At 57.8% G+C, this 16,742-nt stretch overlaps 2 protein-coding genes across 5 annotated transcripts in view; both read right to left on the reverse strand.

The window, feature by feature from the left end:
- CAMK2A (calcium/calmodulin dependent protein kinase II alpha) overlaps positions 1 to 6,786 on the reverse strand; it is a 34,841-nt gene extending 28,055 nt beyond the window's left edge. The window contains exons 1-2 of one of the 4 annotated variants that reach the window (XM_039384269.1): positions 6,525 to 6,786; positions 761 to 855 (exon numbers count right to left, since the gene is read on the reverse strand). In XM_039384269.1, the coding sequence (XP_039240203.1) occupies positions 761 to 855; positions 6,525 to 6,586 (157 nt within the window). In that variant the 5' untranslated portion in view covers positions 6,587 to 6,786. The remainder of the gene's footprint in view (positions 1 to 760; positions 856 to 6,524) is intronic. The other 3 variants (XM_039384268.1, XM_039384271.1, XM_039384270.1) reach the window with 3 other exon arrangements.
- A 5,164-nt stretch (positions 6,787 to 11,950) lies between these two features.
- On the reverse strand, positions 11,951 to 16,476 carry ARSI (arylsulfatase family member I). Its single transcript, XM_027719197.2, has 2 exons — positions 15,835 to 16,476; positions 11,951 to 14,844 (listed from the first exon to the last, which is right to left on the reverse strand). The coding sequence occupies exons 1-2, from the start codon at positions 16,152 to 16,154 to the stop codon at positions 13,446 to 13,448; spliced, it is 1,719 nt and encodes a 572-aa protein (XP_027574998.2). The 5' UTR covers positions 16,155 to 16,476; the 3' UTR covers positions 11,951 to 13,445.
- Between the last annotated feature and the right edge of the window lie 266 nt (positions 16,477 to 16,742).

Below are 16,742 nucleotides of genomic sequence, written 5' to 3' on the forward strand. Positions count from 1 at the left end.
AATTCCAGGTCAGAAAGGAGCTTGTCACAGTTTTCTGCATTTCAGTTTTGCCTTCGGAGGTCAGCAGTGGCAGGAGGGAGAGTCACCGAGGGAGGATAATTAAACTCTCCTGGCAGGGTGCTTGCTCCCGGCACCCATCCTGCACTCCCGACAGCCAGAGAGGAGCTAGAGTGGGGACACAGCATCTGCTGCCCCATCCCCTCCATCCTCCTCATCACAGCTCCTCTGCCACATTCCTGGGGGCAGAGGGGACTGTGCCCTGGGGCAAGGGCTGACTCATGCTTTTCTCTGCTGGCTCAGCTCAGCCTCAATTCGAGGAGCATCCAGGACAGACCCACCAGGACAGACCCACCAGCACCTCTTCCAGCAGCAAACAGCCAATGTGCTCCACCAGAGTGATTAACCAGATGGCAGTGAGGGGTGAGGGTCCATCTACAGTTAGAAATGAAGTCAAACCCCCACTTGAAAGGACATTCTGATTTCACTGATGTAGGTATATGATGAGTAAGAAAACCTGCACCACCAAGAGTGAGGATAGTGGGTCAGTGAGGGCCCTCTCAGAAGGTGATGCTTCCAAAATAACTGTGCTACTCAGTGCCTGAAGCTGGCAGTGGTCTGGCTTGCTGCAAGGCTGTCACCAGCATTTTGCTGCAGAGTGGTGGCAGATCTCAGGAACAGAAATGGGGTCCTATGGGACAAATTCCTCACTCTGTAAGCCCTGGTTGCCTCTCACCTCCCCAGGAACATCTCCAGCACCTACCTCGAGCAGAGAGCTTCTTGGTGTTGATGATCTTGGCTGCATACTCTTGTCCTGCCAACACCTTCACGCATCTCCGGACAATGGAGAAAGCGCCCCTGGGAAGAGAAGAAGCCACAGGGAGAGGTGAGGGGTGTGGTGTGGGCAAGGGCACAGCTCAGCCCTGACGTAGGATGAGAATGGGGATGAGAATGGGGATGTGGATGCTGGCTGGGGAAGGGATTTGGAGAAAACATTTGGAGGGATCTCAGTCAGCTTTCCTTGCACCACTCTCCTTGGGAAATGATGGGTGCAGGGTGAATGTGGGATCCTTCCCTCCGTGCTCCTCTGGGACACCCCAGGCATTGTGCACCTTTACTCCTCTTCCTTCCAGCTCTGCCCTACCTGTCCCCAAGAGAAAAGGGGTAATGATTTACTGGGGGCACTGGCTCCTGAGGGACACTGTGATGGCTGCGGCTGCTACGAAGCTCTCAGCCACTTCAGCCTGTGTGGCTCAGCCTGCTCTAGACCTTGCAATCACAGCAGCACTTGGCAGCTGTGAGCAGTGCCAGGTCCCCCCAGCTGCAAAACTGCCACCCAGGCAGGGATAGCCCGGGGGATCCTCTGAGCAAGGACCCCTGGAGCCAAGCTGGACAGGGACTGATGCTGCTGTGCCTTGCACACGCATGAGCCAACGTGTAAGGCTCTCCTGGGATCTGGCAGGTAAACGAGCACGGCTGCTTGGGACACTCCAAAGACTCCCCTCTGCCCCCGTTCCCCATACCCCGAGCCCTGCCAGCTCGTGGCACTGCCAGTGCCGGTATGATGCTGGGAGCTGTGGCACGGCACACACACACACACACACACACACACACACACACACACACGCACACACACGCACACACACGCACACACACACACACATGCACACACATGCACACACATGCTCCAGCCATGCTGAGCACAACCTTTGTGCCAGGTTCCCTTTCCTGCCAAACCTTTCCAATCGCTAAAATAACAACTATCAAAAGCAATCCCACCTCCCGCCCCACCTTCCCCCCACTCCCCGACACCCCTCTCCAGCTCCCTGCCGAGGAATAAAAGGCCACGGGCTGGCGAGCAGCGGCGGATAATTGATTTTACCGGTGGGGGCGGGTGGAGACGGGCAATTTGCGTTTGAATGTGATCTTTAGGAGAGCAGGCGAGCAGCGGGTGCGGAGGGATGGGGAAGGGGCCCCAGCAGAGCCGGCAGCCCACGCGCCCAGCGCCGCCGCGCAGAGCATCGCTCACGGCACGTGCCGGGCGGGAGCCGGGGGAACAGCATCCCGGTGCTTCCCAGCTTCCCCGTCCTGACGTTTAATCCTGGCTGCTGAAAGAGCTGAGCTGTTAATATCGCTGAATCCTGGAGGGGGTGGGGGGGAATTAATTGGAAAGGGGGGGCAAAATGCTTCATATCCAACTTGCCCGGGATCAGAGATCAGAGCCATCATCAGTCCTGCAGTGCTGCTCTCCCCATCCCACAGTGTGTGGGGTTTGTGGGTTCCTGTAGATCCCTGGGACTCCTCTACTTTTTTCCTTTTGCAGCGGCAGGATAGTCTGCAGCAGAGTGCAGCAAGCAGGGATACCCCCTTCCCCAGCTGGGGGTTCCTGCCCCAGTCACATGTTTTCGCTGCAGAACCCAACATGAGGTTGGAGTGACATAGATGTCCCAGATCCACTGGAGGCTGGGGAACCCCGGCCACTCCTGGTCCCAGTGCCCACAGCCACTTGCTCATCTATTTATTCGGACTGAATGGTGAGAAAAGGGGAGCCATGGGAAGTGAGATAAAGCAGCCGTGATGGGAGAGCACAGGGTTTCACATCCCCAGCTGCATTCCTGGCTTTTGCCTCCTTCAGACCTTCCTAACAGAACCCAAATGTCTGTTTGTGGTCTGTAAAGCACAATCAAGACGCTGTGAGCCTGGAGGGTGGGTGGAACATGGAGCACTGGAAGCAGGTGCAGAACACTCCGGGGTACAGGACACTTGCCATAGCCCTATCCTAGTTCCAGTGGGGTCCTTCAGTGAGTCTGCACTGGCCAGGAACCCACCATGTTGGGTGTTCTACACCCAGACAGGCTCTACTCCCTATGCCAGGCTGCTCTCTTGCTTCTCAGCCCCATGTGGGATCTTTCCAGCCTAGGGGAAAAAAATCCCCCCTTGGCTCCATCTAAATGCAGCATTTCCTTCCCCGCAAAGGCAGGCATCCTCTTCTGCACCAGGAGCTCGTGAGGCTATGCAGGCAGCACTGGGGGTGCCAGGCAGGGAGCTCAGCCCCGTCTTGGTTCAAGAAACCCCTCTGGAAGAAAGGAACCATGCCCTGTTCCCTGGCCATGGGCACCAGCGTGTCCCTTCCTTCCCAGGGCAGCAGGTCTTTGGATGGAGATCACCAAAACCCTGGTGGGAGTTGGGCCCCCATCTCTGCCTGGCTGGGATGAGACAGCATGTCCCAGTTTGAGCATGGGGTGGGGACATCACCCACAGGGCCGTGGGTACAGACCATGTCCTTGTTCCCCTGCTGGCTGCCAGCGCAGGGCAATGCTGTACCCATAGCCCAACAGGCAGCCCTGTCCCTGCAGCCTTGAGCCCTGGCACTGCTGAGTCCCAGCCCTGCAGCCTCTGCCCCTTGGTCCCCAGTCAAGGCATGACCCCATGCCTTGTCCCCACGGCCTCCCCCCCAGCCCAAGCAGTGGCTCTCCCACCGGGATGCTCCGCTTCCCCCTTTTTCACACCTTCCCTGCCAGCGCCTGGCTGTGCTGCTGCCGCCCTCCCTCTCTTCAACACCTCCTCCTCCTCCGAGGCATTTTATCTCCTTTCTAGAGAGAAGAGTGTGGGCTGGGGATTTTTTGTTCCTCCATTTTTTATTTTTTTTTTCCCTTTTTAATAAGCCCCCTCTCCTGCAGCTCCAGGAGCGGAGGGGCTGATCGTAAGGCTCAGCACGGTAATTGTCTCCAGCCTCTCCCTGAACCTGCTGCGGGGGCGGATTTGGAGGCGCCGGTGGAGCTGCACTTCATGTTTGTCCTACTCTGGGGGGCCGTGGGCAGGATCTTCTCCCTGTCCCTCGCCGCTGTCCACCGCCCTCTGCAAGCGCGGGGGATCGGAGCAGCCCTTCACTTGCTCTGCTTTGCGGGGGCTGCTGCAGGAGCAGGTTTTCCCCAGCTCCGTGTCCCCCGCTTGGAACAGATGCCTTCTCATGCTTGGGAGGTGCAGGGATGTGCCAAGGGCTTGTGCTCCACGGAGCAGGCTCTGCAGACTCTTCTCCCCATCTCTGCCTACCCCCAAAGCCCCGTCGTGGTGCTACCATGAGACGTGTGGCATCTCAAACCCCACCTGCCTGGGAGTCAGGATGGGTGACAGCCGAGGAGATGGCAAAGGAACAGGGTGGGCGCAGCAGCCTGGCACCCACCCCCCCCTCCTGCCAGCCAGGCTGGGGACACATTGTGTCCCCCCCAACAGCCCACCCCAGTTCCTCAGGGACAGCAAACTCAAGATGGACCCTTTCTGCTCCAAATCCTTGCAGGACGCTGCTCCCGATTGGGGTCTGGCGGGGGGAGAACCATTCTGCCCACCCCTGCCAGGACACCCCCACCCCAAGCGGCACCGGGAGCATCTCTCTGGAGGAGGAACGACACTTCTCACGGCGAGCAGCTGCCGCAGCAGAGCAGAGGTGCGGCACTTCGTCCTGATTTCCCTCTCTAAACCCATGAAGCGGAAATTTCCCCGTGGGAAACCGCTGATTTTTGAATGTGCCAGGACGTGCTGGAAACCATCCCAGTGGAAAATCCCCAACCAGCCCCACAGCACCTTGGCTAGCCTGGTGGAGCCCCTAACTTGGGAACACACCTCACTGCTGCGGTGGTACCTGCCCTCTTTGGTGGATGGAAAAGCTGTGGGATGCTCTGAGCTGGGAATGATGCCCCTGAATCACCCCGGGGGTGGGGTGGCCCGGTACGATGCTCAGAGGGGCTGGTGAGCTGCTGCACCAGCTTTGCTCCTTTATTTGTGAATGCATTAAAATGTATCTGTCCAGGTGGTTTTACACCACAGTGCTGGGCAATGCAGGCAAACCCTGAGCCTGGTGCTCAGCCTTTGGTGTCGCCACCCACCCAGCAAAGTGTCACATCCCAGACACCTTCAGGAGCCCTCCCGGTCCTCCCCCATCACTCCTGGCCTGCAAACTCCCCTCCACATCCCCGCAGCCACCGCTGCCCAGCCAGGGCCCTGCAGCCTCACTGCAGGCACCCAACAGCCACTGCCTCCCCTGCCCAGCCCCTGCCACCACCACAGAGCCTCAGAGCCCTGAAAAGCCAAGAAAACTCTGGAAAAACCAGGTCCCACATCCCACCTTGCACCATCTCCACAGCGGGTGCCCAACCCCCTGCCCACAGTGCCAGCTGGGGCTGTCCCCACCACAAGGACCCACTCCCCAACCAACTGTTCCCTGCCAGCCCCTCACAGCCACCCTGATGCCGCGGGAATGGATGTGAATATCCTGGGGTGGGGGGCTCCACTCGCCTCCACGGAGCTGCACTTTGTAGCAGCACCCTGGTGCTGTGGGTTGGCTGGGGAATGTGAACAGCGTTCAGCCCAGCACAAGGTGCTCCCTGTCTCAGCCTCTCCATTTCTCCATCTCTACCCCCTCCTTTCTCCTTCACCCCCATTTTCAGTGCCCACGTGTGTGTGTGTGTGGGCACACGTTTAGGCACAGGCTGCCCTGCACCCAGGCAATGCAGGGCTGCGAGGTTGGGGCATGCCCCTGTGCCTAGGGATGGACACAGCTTCCCATCTGGAGCACAGGCACCAGCTGCCCGTCACAGGCACCCTGAGCCCGCCACCACCTGCCAGCCACTCCATGGGGACGGTGGCCACACGCCCCAGATTCACACACCGGCTCCAAAAAAAAAGGCACAGAAACCAAAACAGAGGCACACGCCTGCTCACTCCTGCGCCCGTTTTACAGCCACACGCTGGGCGAGACGCGGAGCATCCCTCTGCACGGAGAACCTGACATCCCCTGCTCCACCCCGGGGGGCTCGGTACTCCCTGGGATTGCCTCACCGTGCACAGGCAGTTCTGTTTGCACTCACACACACACACACACACACACACACACACACACATATCCAGGCACACGCGGTGACACCCGGAGCTGAGAGCTGAGCCCTCCTCAGCAAGAGGGTCAGGCAGGGCTGTGGCTCACCCGCAGTGGGACAGGGGCAGGGGTGAGGGACATCCTGGGTCTGTCCAAGACCTGCCAGGATTCTCTGGGGGCTGCCATGCAGACTGGGTCTACTGCAGCACTAGTAACCCTGGTAAATCCATACAGAGAAATTCCCTAAAGAAATGTAAGGGGCGCCCAATGTATTTGTAAATGTAAGGCTTTCCTCCTCAGCTGTCCCATCCCTCCTCCCGGCTGGGGAACTTCCCGAGGGAACCAGCAGCACCCTTTTCTGGGAGCAGCTTTTCCATAAAAGAGACAGTTGCCCCCTCCCCAGGCAGCTCCAGACTTCTGGGTGCCCCGTGCCCCCAGCCAAACACCCATCAGCAGCCCCTGACCTCGGGGAGGGACAGAGATGCAGATCTGGGGCTGGCAGCCCCCATCCTCACCCGAGTCCTCCCACCGATCCCCACTGCATCTCTCCATGCTCATCTCGTTTCTCCCATCTCCAGCAGTTCCCAGCACTGCTGAGGGTCTTTCCCAGCCAGGGAACAGCCCCGCTCCAAGCATTCCAGCCCCGTCTCCAACTTACTTGCCCAGTTCCTCAAAGAGCTGGTACTCCTCCGTGAAGCGATTGCAGGTGATGGTGGCCATCCCGAGGGGCTGGAAATGCTCCCTCCCCTGTGCAGAGTTTGGGGCAAGCAGTTCTCCTCTCACTCCCTCCCTCTCTGTGTGCTCCCGGGGCTCTCTCCTCGCCGAGGTAAATAAGGGAATATGTTTGATTGACAAGCCCAGAGATAATGATGAGGGCAATTTGTCTCCTCAGCTTCACAAGCCTTCGTCAGCATCCCCGTCCCCATGGTGACCACCGCTGCCAGAAACGCCCTGTTTCTGTTGCCGGGGCAACTGCTTCCCAAACCCGCCACCCTCCATGGGGACCATGGCCCTGCTGGGGACCCAGCCCAGGGGCTGCCTGGGGGTCACCCACCTGCTGCAGAGGGGAGGGAATGTCTAAAATACAACTATTAAAGGCAAATTAAAGGATGTGGCAGTGGTAAAATAATTGGGGCAAAAAGGGTTTCCATGGAAACCGTGGTTTCCATGTTGCAGGAGGATGCTGTCACCCTGGCAACAGCTTACCTCCACCCCCCCCCATAAAAAAATACAGGCCCTGCTGGTGCCCACAGCAGCATTCCTTGGGGTCCTGGGGCGCTGTGGGATGGGGACATGCTGCAGCAGGAGGGAGCAGATGGAACAGAAGTATGTCAGGAGAAGCTGGAGAAACCATGGCAGGTCCCCAGGTGCCCACACTGTCCCACCTTCAGCCAGGGTCCCCGGGGGGGCTACCCCTTATCACACTGCAGGGGAGAACTGGCTGCTCCCTGCTCCCCACCTTTGCCCATGGGGTCTCCCCATGGGCTCTGGGCTTCCCAGGGAGCAGGTCCTGAGGGTCCCCCACATAGTGGGGTGAGTGGCTTGGCCTGAAGCACAACTAGAGGGGAGCAAAAAGGCTGTGTCCTGGGGTGCTATATCCCTATGGAGCCCAAGCTGGGGCAGATGGAGGGGATTTTAGAATGGGAATAGGAGGAAGGTCTGGCCTCCTCCTTCTCCGACTTTTTGCTGCTGTGTGGCCTGTCTGCCATGCCGAACATAAGAAAGCACAAAAAGCGTAACAAAAGTAGAGTCGTGAGGTCCAAACCTCAGGGAAGGGGTTTCCTGGAGCCCCCACCATCATCCACTGAGGATCCTGGACCCCCTCCTCCATTTACACCACGCCTTGCACTTTCCACCTGCTGACCACCCCCCCAGAAGAGCTTTCTACTGAGCTTTTGTCCTGTTTCTGGATGATTTTGCAGCAGCAGGGCCCCCAAAGTGCCAGGAGAAGGGGCTCTGTGCCAGCTGGGAAGGTATTGCCTTTGGCAGCTGAGATGGATTGAATTCCCTTTCGGGCTGCCATGGAAGGGTTAAAAGGAAAAGAAAAGGTTCTAACCAGACAAAAATAGGGAGAAATCTTTGAGAGGGGAGAGAGAAGGAGGAGCAGAGAGGGAGAGAAGAAAGGAGGTGGAAGTGGAGGAGGACAGCAAGTGGTGGAGTGAGGAAGAGGAGGGGGAGGAGGAGAAAGGTCTAATGGCTTTTCCATTAATTGCACCATTACCCACCTTCATCCCCACCTTGCATTCCTGCATCCAGCCTCCCGCTCCCGTCTGGTCCAGCCAGAAGAGATCCTGCATCCCTGGTGGCAGGGCAGGGACGTGATTCCCAGCAATGGACAGGCACAGGGATGAGGCCACGGTCCCCAAGGGTTGATGGCCTCCAGACCCACCTTGGCCATGCCCTGGCATCGACAGAATACACCAGGCACCCTCACTTGGGGTGAGGGCAATGCATTTGTGCCCTCTGTGCCCTGGGGATATGATGGTCCCCAAAACACCTCCCAGCCCCTGCACAGCTCCTTCCCATCTCATTCCCACTCAAAAGGGGGTTTCATTCACCACCCCCAGGGCTGTGTCGGGAGGTGGGTGTTGCTGTGGGGGCCGGTGTGTCCCGATGCTTGTGGGAGTGCTCTCCTCCTCCAGCAGCAGCCTCCAGCAGCCCCTCAGAGCTGAAGGGCAAGAGGAAGAGCCCCCCCACTCTGGAGACCCCATGGATGCCCGTGAGCAGCTCTGTGCCCCCACCCCACTCCTGCCTGTGCTAATGTTCGTGTCCCCGTGGGCTCTGCAATGTGACCTGCCCCCCCTCCCGTGCCCACCCCCACGCTGGCACACGTGTTCAACCCCACACGCATGACTCTGCGTGCTCCTGTAGCCAGGAGGAGGGATCTGTCCCTTCCTTCCCCCCAGGACCCCCACTGCACCCCTGATCCCCATGGCACAAACCCCTCACCCAGGCAGGGGGTGATGGCAAAGCCCCCTGTGAGGACCGTGCCTCCCTCCTCAGGATTCTCCTGCCTGGCAGAGACACAGCTCTCCAGGAAAGTTTTCTCCCTCCATCCTCTCTATCCAGTTTTTTTTTTGTTTTGTTTTCCTCAACATTTTTCCCTCTGAGGGTAAGGGGATGTCAGACTTCTGGGTGCTGAACATGCTCTGCTTCACTGATGATGTTTTCCCAAGCAGGAACTGCTGCATGGCTCTGCTCTTGGGTGCCTGGAGACAATCCAAGGGGAGCAGGAGCTCTGGGTGGGACCTTCTCCTTCTGGGCTGGGGGCTCCCCTGTATAGGGGAGTAGTCCCAGCCCTCTCCAAGAGTCCTCAGGATACACTTAAGATATCTCTGTTTCCAGCCATCCCAATGTTTGCTCCTGCAGGGCTTTGGGAGCTAAGCTGCTCTCCTGCTGCCGTGCTCGGATCTGGCCACCTGATGGAGACCTTCATCCCCAGTGATCCTCTCCATCACTGGGCTGCTCTACCTTTGCTCCAGCTCTACCTGCAGAGATTTAGTTTCTGCATCCCAGCCTGGGGCTGCCCCAGGGTGGGCACCTGAGATCTGATGCAAAACCCCAAATGCACTGGAATGGCAGCTCAGGGAGGACCAGTATGTCCGGGGGGGGGTGCAGCAGGTCCCCTCTGCTCCCAGGGGATGGGGCTTGCAGCAGAACCAGCAGGGCTGCAAATTACATATTGCAGACATCCCAAAATTACTGGGACAGTTTCACATGCAAGCTGGGGTCTGGGGGATGCTCAGTTGCTGTCCTCTGGGAAGCTGAATTTGGGGTTATTTTTAGATAAGATTATAAATACCGTGGTAAGAACTGATTTACATTTAGGGTTGTGTTTGCAAACGTGCCCTGTCCCTGTGGGCCCCAGCACTCGCTCCTGCAACCACAGGAAGCTGGTTTTGGCTGAGACAGGATTTCTCAGTGCCACCCTCTCCTTGACAGCAGGGTCCATGGGCAAAGACCCTCCTGTGGACATGGCTGTGATACTTGGGGACACTCAGCAGGTGCCATGTGGCTCCCTGGGGCCTTCATGTGCTGGTTCTGGGTGGGGAAAAACCTCCAAAAACCACATGTCCTTGGATCTCTGGAAGGAGAAAGGCCAAGAGTGCCTTTGGTCCAGAACACCCTCTCCCCAGCATGAAGTGCTCGGGGTGCTCTGCCACCTCCCACTGTGGCAGTTTGCTGAGATATCCATCCCCTGTCCTGCTACCGGGCTTATTGCCTTCCCTCTCTCTGGGGGGGCTCTGAGGTACCTCCAGTCCTGTCTGACCCATCCCACCCTCATTCCACTCAGATCCTATCCCCACTCCTATCTCTATCCCATCCCAACTCCATCCCACCCACATCCTCATCCCCATCCTATTGCCCTCCCCAACCCCACCCCATCCCATTCCCATCCTCCTCTTATCCTCCTCCCCCATCTCCAGCCCATCCATTCCTAGCCCATCCCCATCCCACTCCCTCCAGCCAGCAGGGTGGAGGCAGCCAGTCCATCCTGACATTGGAGCCCCAGATGCATCCCCCTGCCCCATCCCTCTGCAGGCCCCCATCCTACACCCAGTTCCTGATGGGGTCTGGAGCAGCCAGGGGCTTGCCCAGCACTTTGAATGGAGGTTGGGAAGGAGGGGAGCCTCAGCCTGTCTATGCAGACACGTCTCCCGGGTGCAGGGAGCTCCACCACTGAGCATCTCTGCAGCTGCATTAACCCCTCAGCAGCCAGAGCACACACACACTCTCAAGGGACTTCAACTGTGCGAAAACACGGGATTGTGGCACATTGCTGCATTTTTCCCCAGAGAGACCATTAAAGAGCATTGCTGGGATGAAGAGCCCACGCAGTAGCAGCCATGTGTCCGTTCCCAGCGCAGTGTTCAGATACAGCACAGCTGGAATCGGAGAAGGACAACTGCTGTCCTCAGGCTCGAGGCTTTGCACTCCGTGAACACCCAGAGATGCTCCTGCCTACTCCTCCTCTTTGTTTTCAGGGACTAAGATTTTCCTTCAACTGTTTCTTCTTAAAAAGATTCAGAACCCAACTTTTTTTAATTAAAATACAGATGACGGCAGATCCACCGCTATGTCCAGGCTGACTGCGAGCCCGGCACCAGCCCAGCACATCTGAAACTGGAAAGGAAGCAAGGCCAGACGAACCTTCTCGTGGGGATATTAGAAAAGTGAAGGGAGAAAAATCAAACATGTTTTCATGGAAATTTCCATTTTTGAAGAAAAAAAAAAAAAACAAAAGAAGGACTAAACTTGGATGCATTTATATAAATATGGAAATGAAAGCTGTTTCCCGAGCCTTGTCGCCACCCCACGTCCAGCCCTGCTCTCCTGCTCCCTTCAGCACCAGCTCCCCCTTTGCCATGATTTATTCCTGAGCCCCCTGCAGCATCACCCCCTGCCCTCCTCTGGCTCCAGCTCTGTCTGCAGCAGCCTCCTCTTCTTCAGCAAATTGTTGCTTTATTTTCAGCAGCCGGTTGGCTCTGCCAAATGGCAGCCAGTGCCGCAGCCCCACTGTCGGTGGATACGCTGGTGATGCACATCCCGAGGGACCAGGCTGGCCACTTGAGGTAGTTTGAGGATGTGGAGCATCCTCCCAGGGCTCACCTCTGCCCAGGTGATGCCATGGGGACCAATCCCCTTGGAGCAACATGCTAAGGAAGCAGGGAGATGGGGCTGATGGAGGAGCTGAGTCCCCCTCTGAAACCTGTTCTTGGGATGTGCCGACGGGACGGCACGGTGATGGATGTACGTGGAGCAGCAGGGACTGCCACACACACCACCACACTTTGGCTTTTCAAACTCCTTCCCAGCTCTACAAGAAGAGGCCTCCTCTCTTCTGCCTTGCTGTCAGCTGGGGTTTTTTTTCTTTGTTTCTATAGAAAATCCCAATTCCCCCAAATAATCCAGCTGAGAGTAAGAAAAAAAAAATACAAACGTGTCATTGCATTCTCTTCCCATCCTCATCCCTCTCTCACACACAGGGCTTGAAAGCGCACTGAAAGGTATTCAGCGTTCACGCTGCCAATTGTCACATCTTTCAATGACAGATTTTAAATGAATGTTATTTTGCAAGGGAGAGAGAGAGGGGGGAAAAGAAAAAAAAAAAAAAAAAGAAAGCCCACACTGCTCATCCAAGAGCTGACAAGTCCTAACGGGCCTCATTTTCCAGAGACAAAAATAACTATTTTCAAAATTCACAGCAGGGCCTTCGCCTACACACGCTGCACCAAGAGAAACCTGTGGGGAGAAATGTAAAACACATTGTGTAAATGGAAATGCACCATGCATCCAAAACGCTTTTGAAGCGATTTGCCCCCTTTCATCCTCGCCAGCTCTCCTGTGAGTGCACGTACGCACGCTCGCACCCCGCCGAAGGCGCGGGGGCCCGGCGCTGGGTCTGGAGCTGCCTGGCCCCTGGCAGTCGGATGGGTTCCCCATGGCAGCGGATGATGGGAAGGTGTTTTCCTCCCCACGCGTGCGCTGCTGGAAGAGCGGTGCCCATCTGTGGCGAGGGGATGTGGCGCGGTGCTGGCAGGCAAGAGACGTCCCCATCACCCCTGTCCTCCACCGCGGCTTCAAGGTCCTGCAGCTACAGAGCAGCTACAGCAGCCTCTGCAGAGACCTCCTTGAGAACTTCCTTCTGCCCCAGGTTCAGCAGTGGAATGTGGGGACAGGGACAGCACCAGCACTGGGAAGGGGCAGTCGGGACGGTTTGCCGTTGGATGCGTAGGAGGCATGGAGAGGAAGATGGGTGCCGTGCACATGGGGGTCTGGACAAATTATGGGTGAAAGGGTCTGCTGGGTGACCAGTGTGGAGCTCATCAGAGCCAGGGGCAAACCTGCCTCCCAGATGTGGGGCCACAGAGAGCTCTGAGTGTATCCAACTATGTTTCCGTGGGCCACAGCTCCTCACCGGGGCTGGTCCCGGCCCCCAAAGCCAGTGGAGAGGGGAAACCATAGCCCCAGGTGAGGTCCCTGTAGCAGCATGACTGAGTCCAGCCACATCAGTCTCAGGTCTGATATCCATGGTCAGGAATCCATCCTTCTACAAAGAACTGTAATAGGGAAGTGCTGTGGTCTTGGGTTTGGGGGAGGCCCTCGAGTTCCCAGAGCAAGAGCAAAGGCAGCAGCTGCCTGGCAGAAGGCTGAAAGCCAGGAGCATGTAAATACAGGGAAATGGCAAGGATCAACCTGCAGGCAGGGCTTTCCGTGCTTCCTCCTGCTCTTGCAATGGCCAGCACTTAAAGCTTATGATTGGCTGTGGAGTCCTTGAGGAAAGGGTCTCTCTCTTTGGAAGGGCGTGTGCACAGGCCAGCCCAGCTCAGCACAGTCATACACCACCACCAAGCACCAGGGCAGAGACCACATCACCCTTCCTTGCCCACCGAGACCACCTCCCTGCAGCCACCCCTCCAGCCAGAGAGAAGTGTTTTGCGATGAATCCTGGAGCAAGGGAGAGCAAGAGAGCACTGGCCACCTCCCCACATGTTCTTCTCCCTCACTCCCACCCCATGGCAGTGCAGTCCAGAGTTCCACCCTGGCCAGGATGGGTCGATGCTGGGGGAGTCTCCCATCAGATGCGGTTGGACATGAGCCTTGTGTTCAGCTTGCGGAAGAAGGAGCGCAGCTTGCAGATCTTGCACTTCTTCTTGTTCCTACTCTTCAGGGGCTCCCGGCTGCCTTCCCACTCCTCCCCGTCATCCTCGCTGGCCCAAGGTCCCCAGGCACCACCATTGAAGTCTGGGTGAGCCCGGGGGTTCTCCGCAGGGTACCGCACCGGGATGGCTGTCCGGTTGTACTGCACCAACCTCGTCAGGAGGGTCCTGACCACATCTGGGCGCTGCTCTGAGAGGTCGTAGCGCTCGTAGGGGTCAGCAGTGATGTTGAAGAGCCACACGGACTTCCTCAGGCCGTCAGTGAGACGCTCCAGGTTCCACCAGCTCCCTGGGAAGTTGGTCAGGGTCTGCGGGGGGATCCAGTCACTGTACCCCGGGTCGCCAGTGAGGAGCTTCCACTCCCCAACCCGGATGGAGGCTTGCACAGCTGTGTTCCAGATGCCAAAGCCATCCTCCAAGGAGCCATACTTGGCATGGTTGTACAAGGGGTCGATGTTGTGCAGGATTTCAGTACGTGGTGACTCCTTGCCCTCACTGATGGCAGGCCAGACATCGTAGCCATCCAAGCCTGGCACATTGCTCAGGTTGCCCCTGGCCAGGCTGACCAGAGTCGGGTACCAGTCTGTGATGTGAACCAGCGCCCAGCTTGTCCGACGCTTGCGCTTGATCAGGGGACTGTGGACAAAACCGATGCCACGGACTCCCCCTTCCCAGTACGTCCCTTTGCGGCCCCGTAGTGGCCAGTTGCTTCCCCCGGAGAAGGTCTGCCCACCATTGTCAGTGGAGAACACGATCACGCTGTTGTCGTAATAACCATACTTCTTGAGGGCCCAGGTGATGTTCTTCACCGCCTCGTCCATGCAGGTCACCATGGCAGCGTACTTGCGGCGAGCGACGTTGCCCATGGAGCGGTAGCGGTAGATGTACTCCTTGGGCGACTGCAGCGGTGTGTGCACTGCCTGGAAGGCCACGTAGATGAAGATGGGCTCCTTAGGGCTGTGGGATGCCAGGATCTTGCTGACACGCTGGGCATAGAGGAAGGTGGAGTACTTCCCGCTCTGGTCCCAAGCCACGTCCTCCCCTTCGTGCAAGTCGTAGCCGCAGACGCCCGGCCCGTCGCAGTTGTCGTAGGTGTAATAGTCCACGTTGCCTGTCAGGGACCCCAGGAAGGTGTCGAAGCCCCGGCGGGTGGGCAGGCACTCCTTCTTGTAGAAGCCAAGGTGCCACTTGCCCACCATGTGTGTGGAGTAGCCCGCTTCCTGCAGCTTCTGTGGCAGGGTGACCTGGTCGAGGGGCAGGCAGTTGGGCTGCCGAGGGCGGATGATGGAGTGCTGCAGCCCTGTGTGGATCTGGTACCTGCCAGGAAGAGCCAGGAGGAGTCAATGATGATGGGCAGGCAGTGCTGGGTGGGGATGTGATGGCACTTTATGTACTGAAGACCAAAATACATCCAGATCTCTGTGTCACCCGACCCAGCCCCATGAAGCAAACTCCAGCCAGAGACAGGGAGCTGCCAGCCTGGGGAAGTGTCTGGGCTGTGTCAGGGCTGGGCAGCACAAGCAAGTGGGTTTGCAATGTCCCACCTGGATACCCCCATCGTCCCTACCCTCTCCTGCTTTGCACACCCCAGAGATGCCTGGGACCACTCGAGAGCCATCAAGAGAGAAGAGAGGCTTCTGCCTGGACCACAGTGGGCTCCACCACCCCCTGGCAGTAGGTGACCACATCCATGGGCACCTCCCTGTGGCCCACTCCTCAGCAGGAGATGATCTGGTGGGATCTGCCTCCTGCAGTGAGTGCTGACCACCCAGCATTGCTCCAGAGAAAGCCCCACTTATCATAGAAGCCCCATGATAAAACCTGACTGTGCTGCTGCAGGAGAGAGTGATGGAGCAGCATCCATCCTGCCCTGGCCAGTGCAGCACTGAACATGCACACAGGGAAAGCACGGACCAAGGGATTCACAGATGCAGGGAAAAATGATCCTTTGACCCCACAGCAAATCCCCAAGGGCCAGTGTGACAGCTGCATGGGACTACCTGGGGACACAGCTCCTTGCCTGGCACTGAAGCACCTCAGGCCAGGAACTACCCTCTCCCAAAGTGACATCCATTACCCAACAGCATCCACATTTTTGGCCTTGCCATGTGCCACTATTTTTCCTGTATGAAAATCAACTGTTCACACAGGAAGCCTTCCAGAGAAATCCAGATCCACTGGAGGATCTCCATCACCTGCCAACACACCTGGGCATCGGTCAAGCTGCAAGCTGGGGTTAAACCCCTCGGGGCTACAGAAGGGACCAAAACAGGGACAGGAGTGGGGTGTGAGTGGGCACTGGCTTACCTGCCGGTTATCAGCTGGCTCCGGGACGGGGTGCAGATGGGCTGGATGTAGTAGTTCTCCAGCTTCACGCCCTCCGCTGCCAGCCTGTCCAGCGTCGGCGTCTGGATATCCGAGCCGTGATACCCGACATCGTGGTAGCCCTGGTCATCAGTCAGGATGAAGATGATGTGGGGTGGCCTGGCAAAGGCAGGAGGCAGAGATTTCTCCATGGGGTCCGTGGCCACATCAGCCACCAAACTGGGCTTCATCCAGTCCCAGGATAAGTAGCCAAAGCTGAGCAGGCTGACGAGCGAGAAGCCCGTGAGGGCATAGACGGCCATCCCGGAGCACACTGTGCTGCCTGCCAAGGGAGTTACTGTCCCAGCATCGCCTCAGAGTCACGGAAACAGGAGGTCCCCCCCTCCTCCAGAAGAGCCCCCCGACCTAGGGGATGGTCCCGGCAACCCCCCCGGCTGGTTTTGCGGGAGCAGCTTCCATAAAGGCACACTCGCGTGCACACAAAGAGCTTAATCCGCCGGGGCTGGGTTGCCTTCAGTCAAAAGAAAATAACCCCCGCGCTGCTCCAATCAAACACATCTGCACGGCAGGACGGGCTCCTCGCAGGGACTGGCGGCGGCCCGGAGCTGCTCACCAGCGTCCCGAGCGCTGGAAACACTTCCTGGCTTCCTGGGGTTTTCTCCCCGCTGTTATTTCTTTATGAAGAGCTCCACAAAATCCTTGTCAGAGAAAGCCGCTGGCTTTCCCTCTCTCCAGCCCTGCTCCTGCCCGGCTATCCGGACAGCTCACTCGGGATACGATGATCCTTTTCTTTAAACTCCTGCGGAAGAGGGTGCTAAAGTTCAAGCCCAGGGGTGCCGAGTTCTCCTCCTCACTCTCCGGGCAAGAGCCGCCCTCTCCTTTTCCCAACC

The sequence above is a fragment of the Pipra filicauda genome, unplaced genomic scaffold (genome assembly GCF_003945595.2).
Source record: "Pipra filicauda isolate LSUMZ 115617 unplaced genomic scaffold, ASM394559v2 scaffold344_size1527164_pilon, whole genome shotgun sequence".
NCBI lineage: Eukaryota > Metazoa > Chordata > Aves > Passeriformes > Pipridae > Pipra > Pipra filicauda.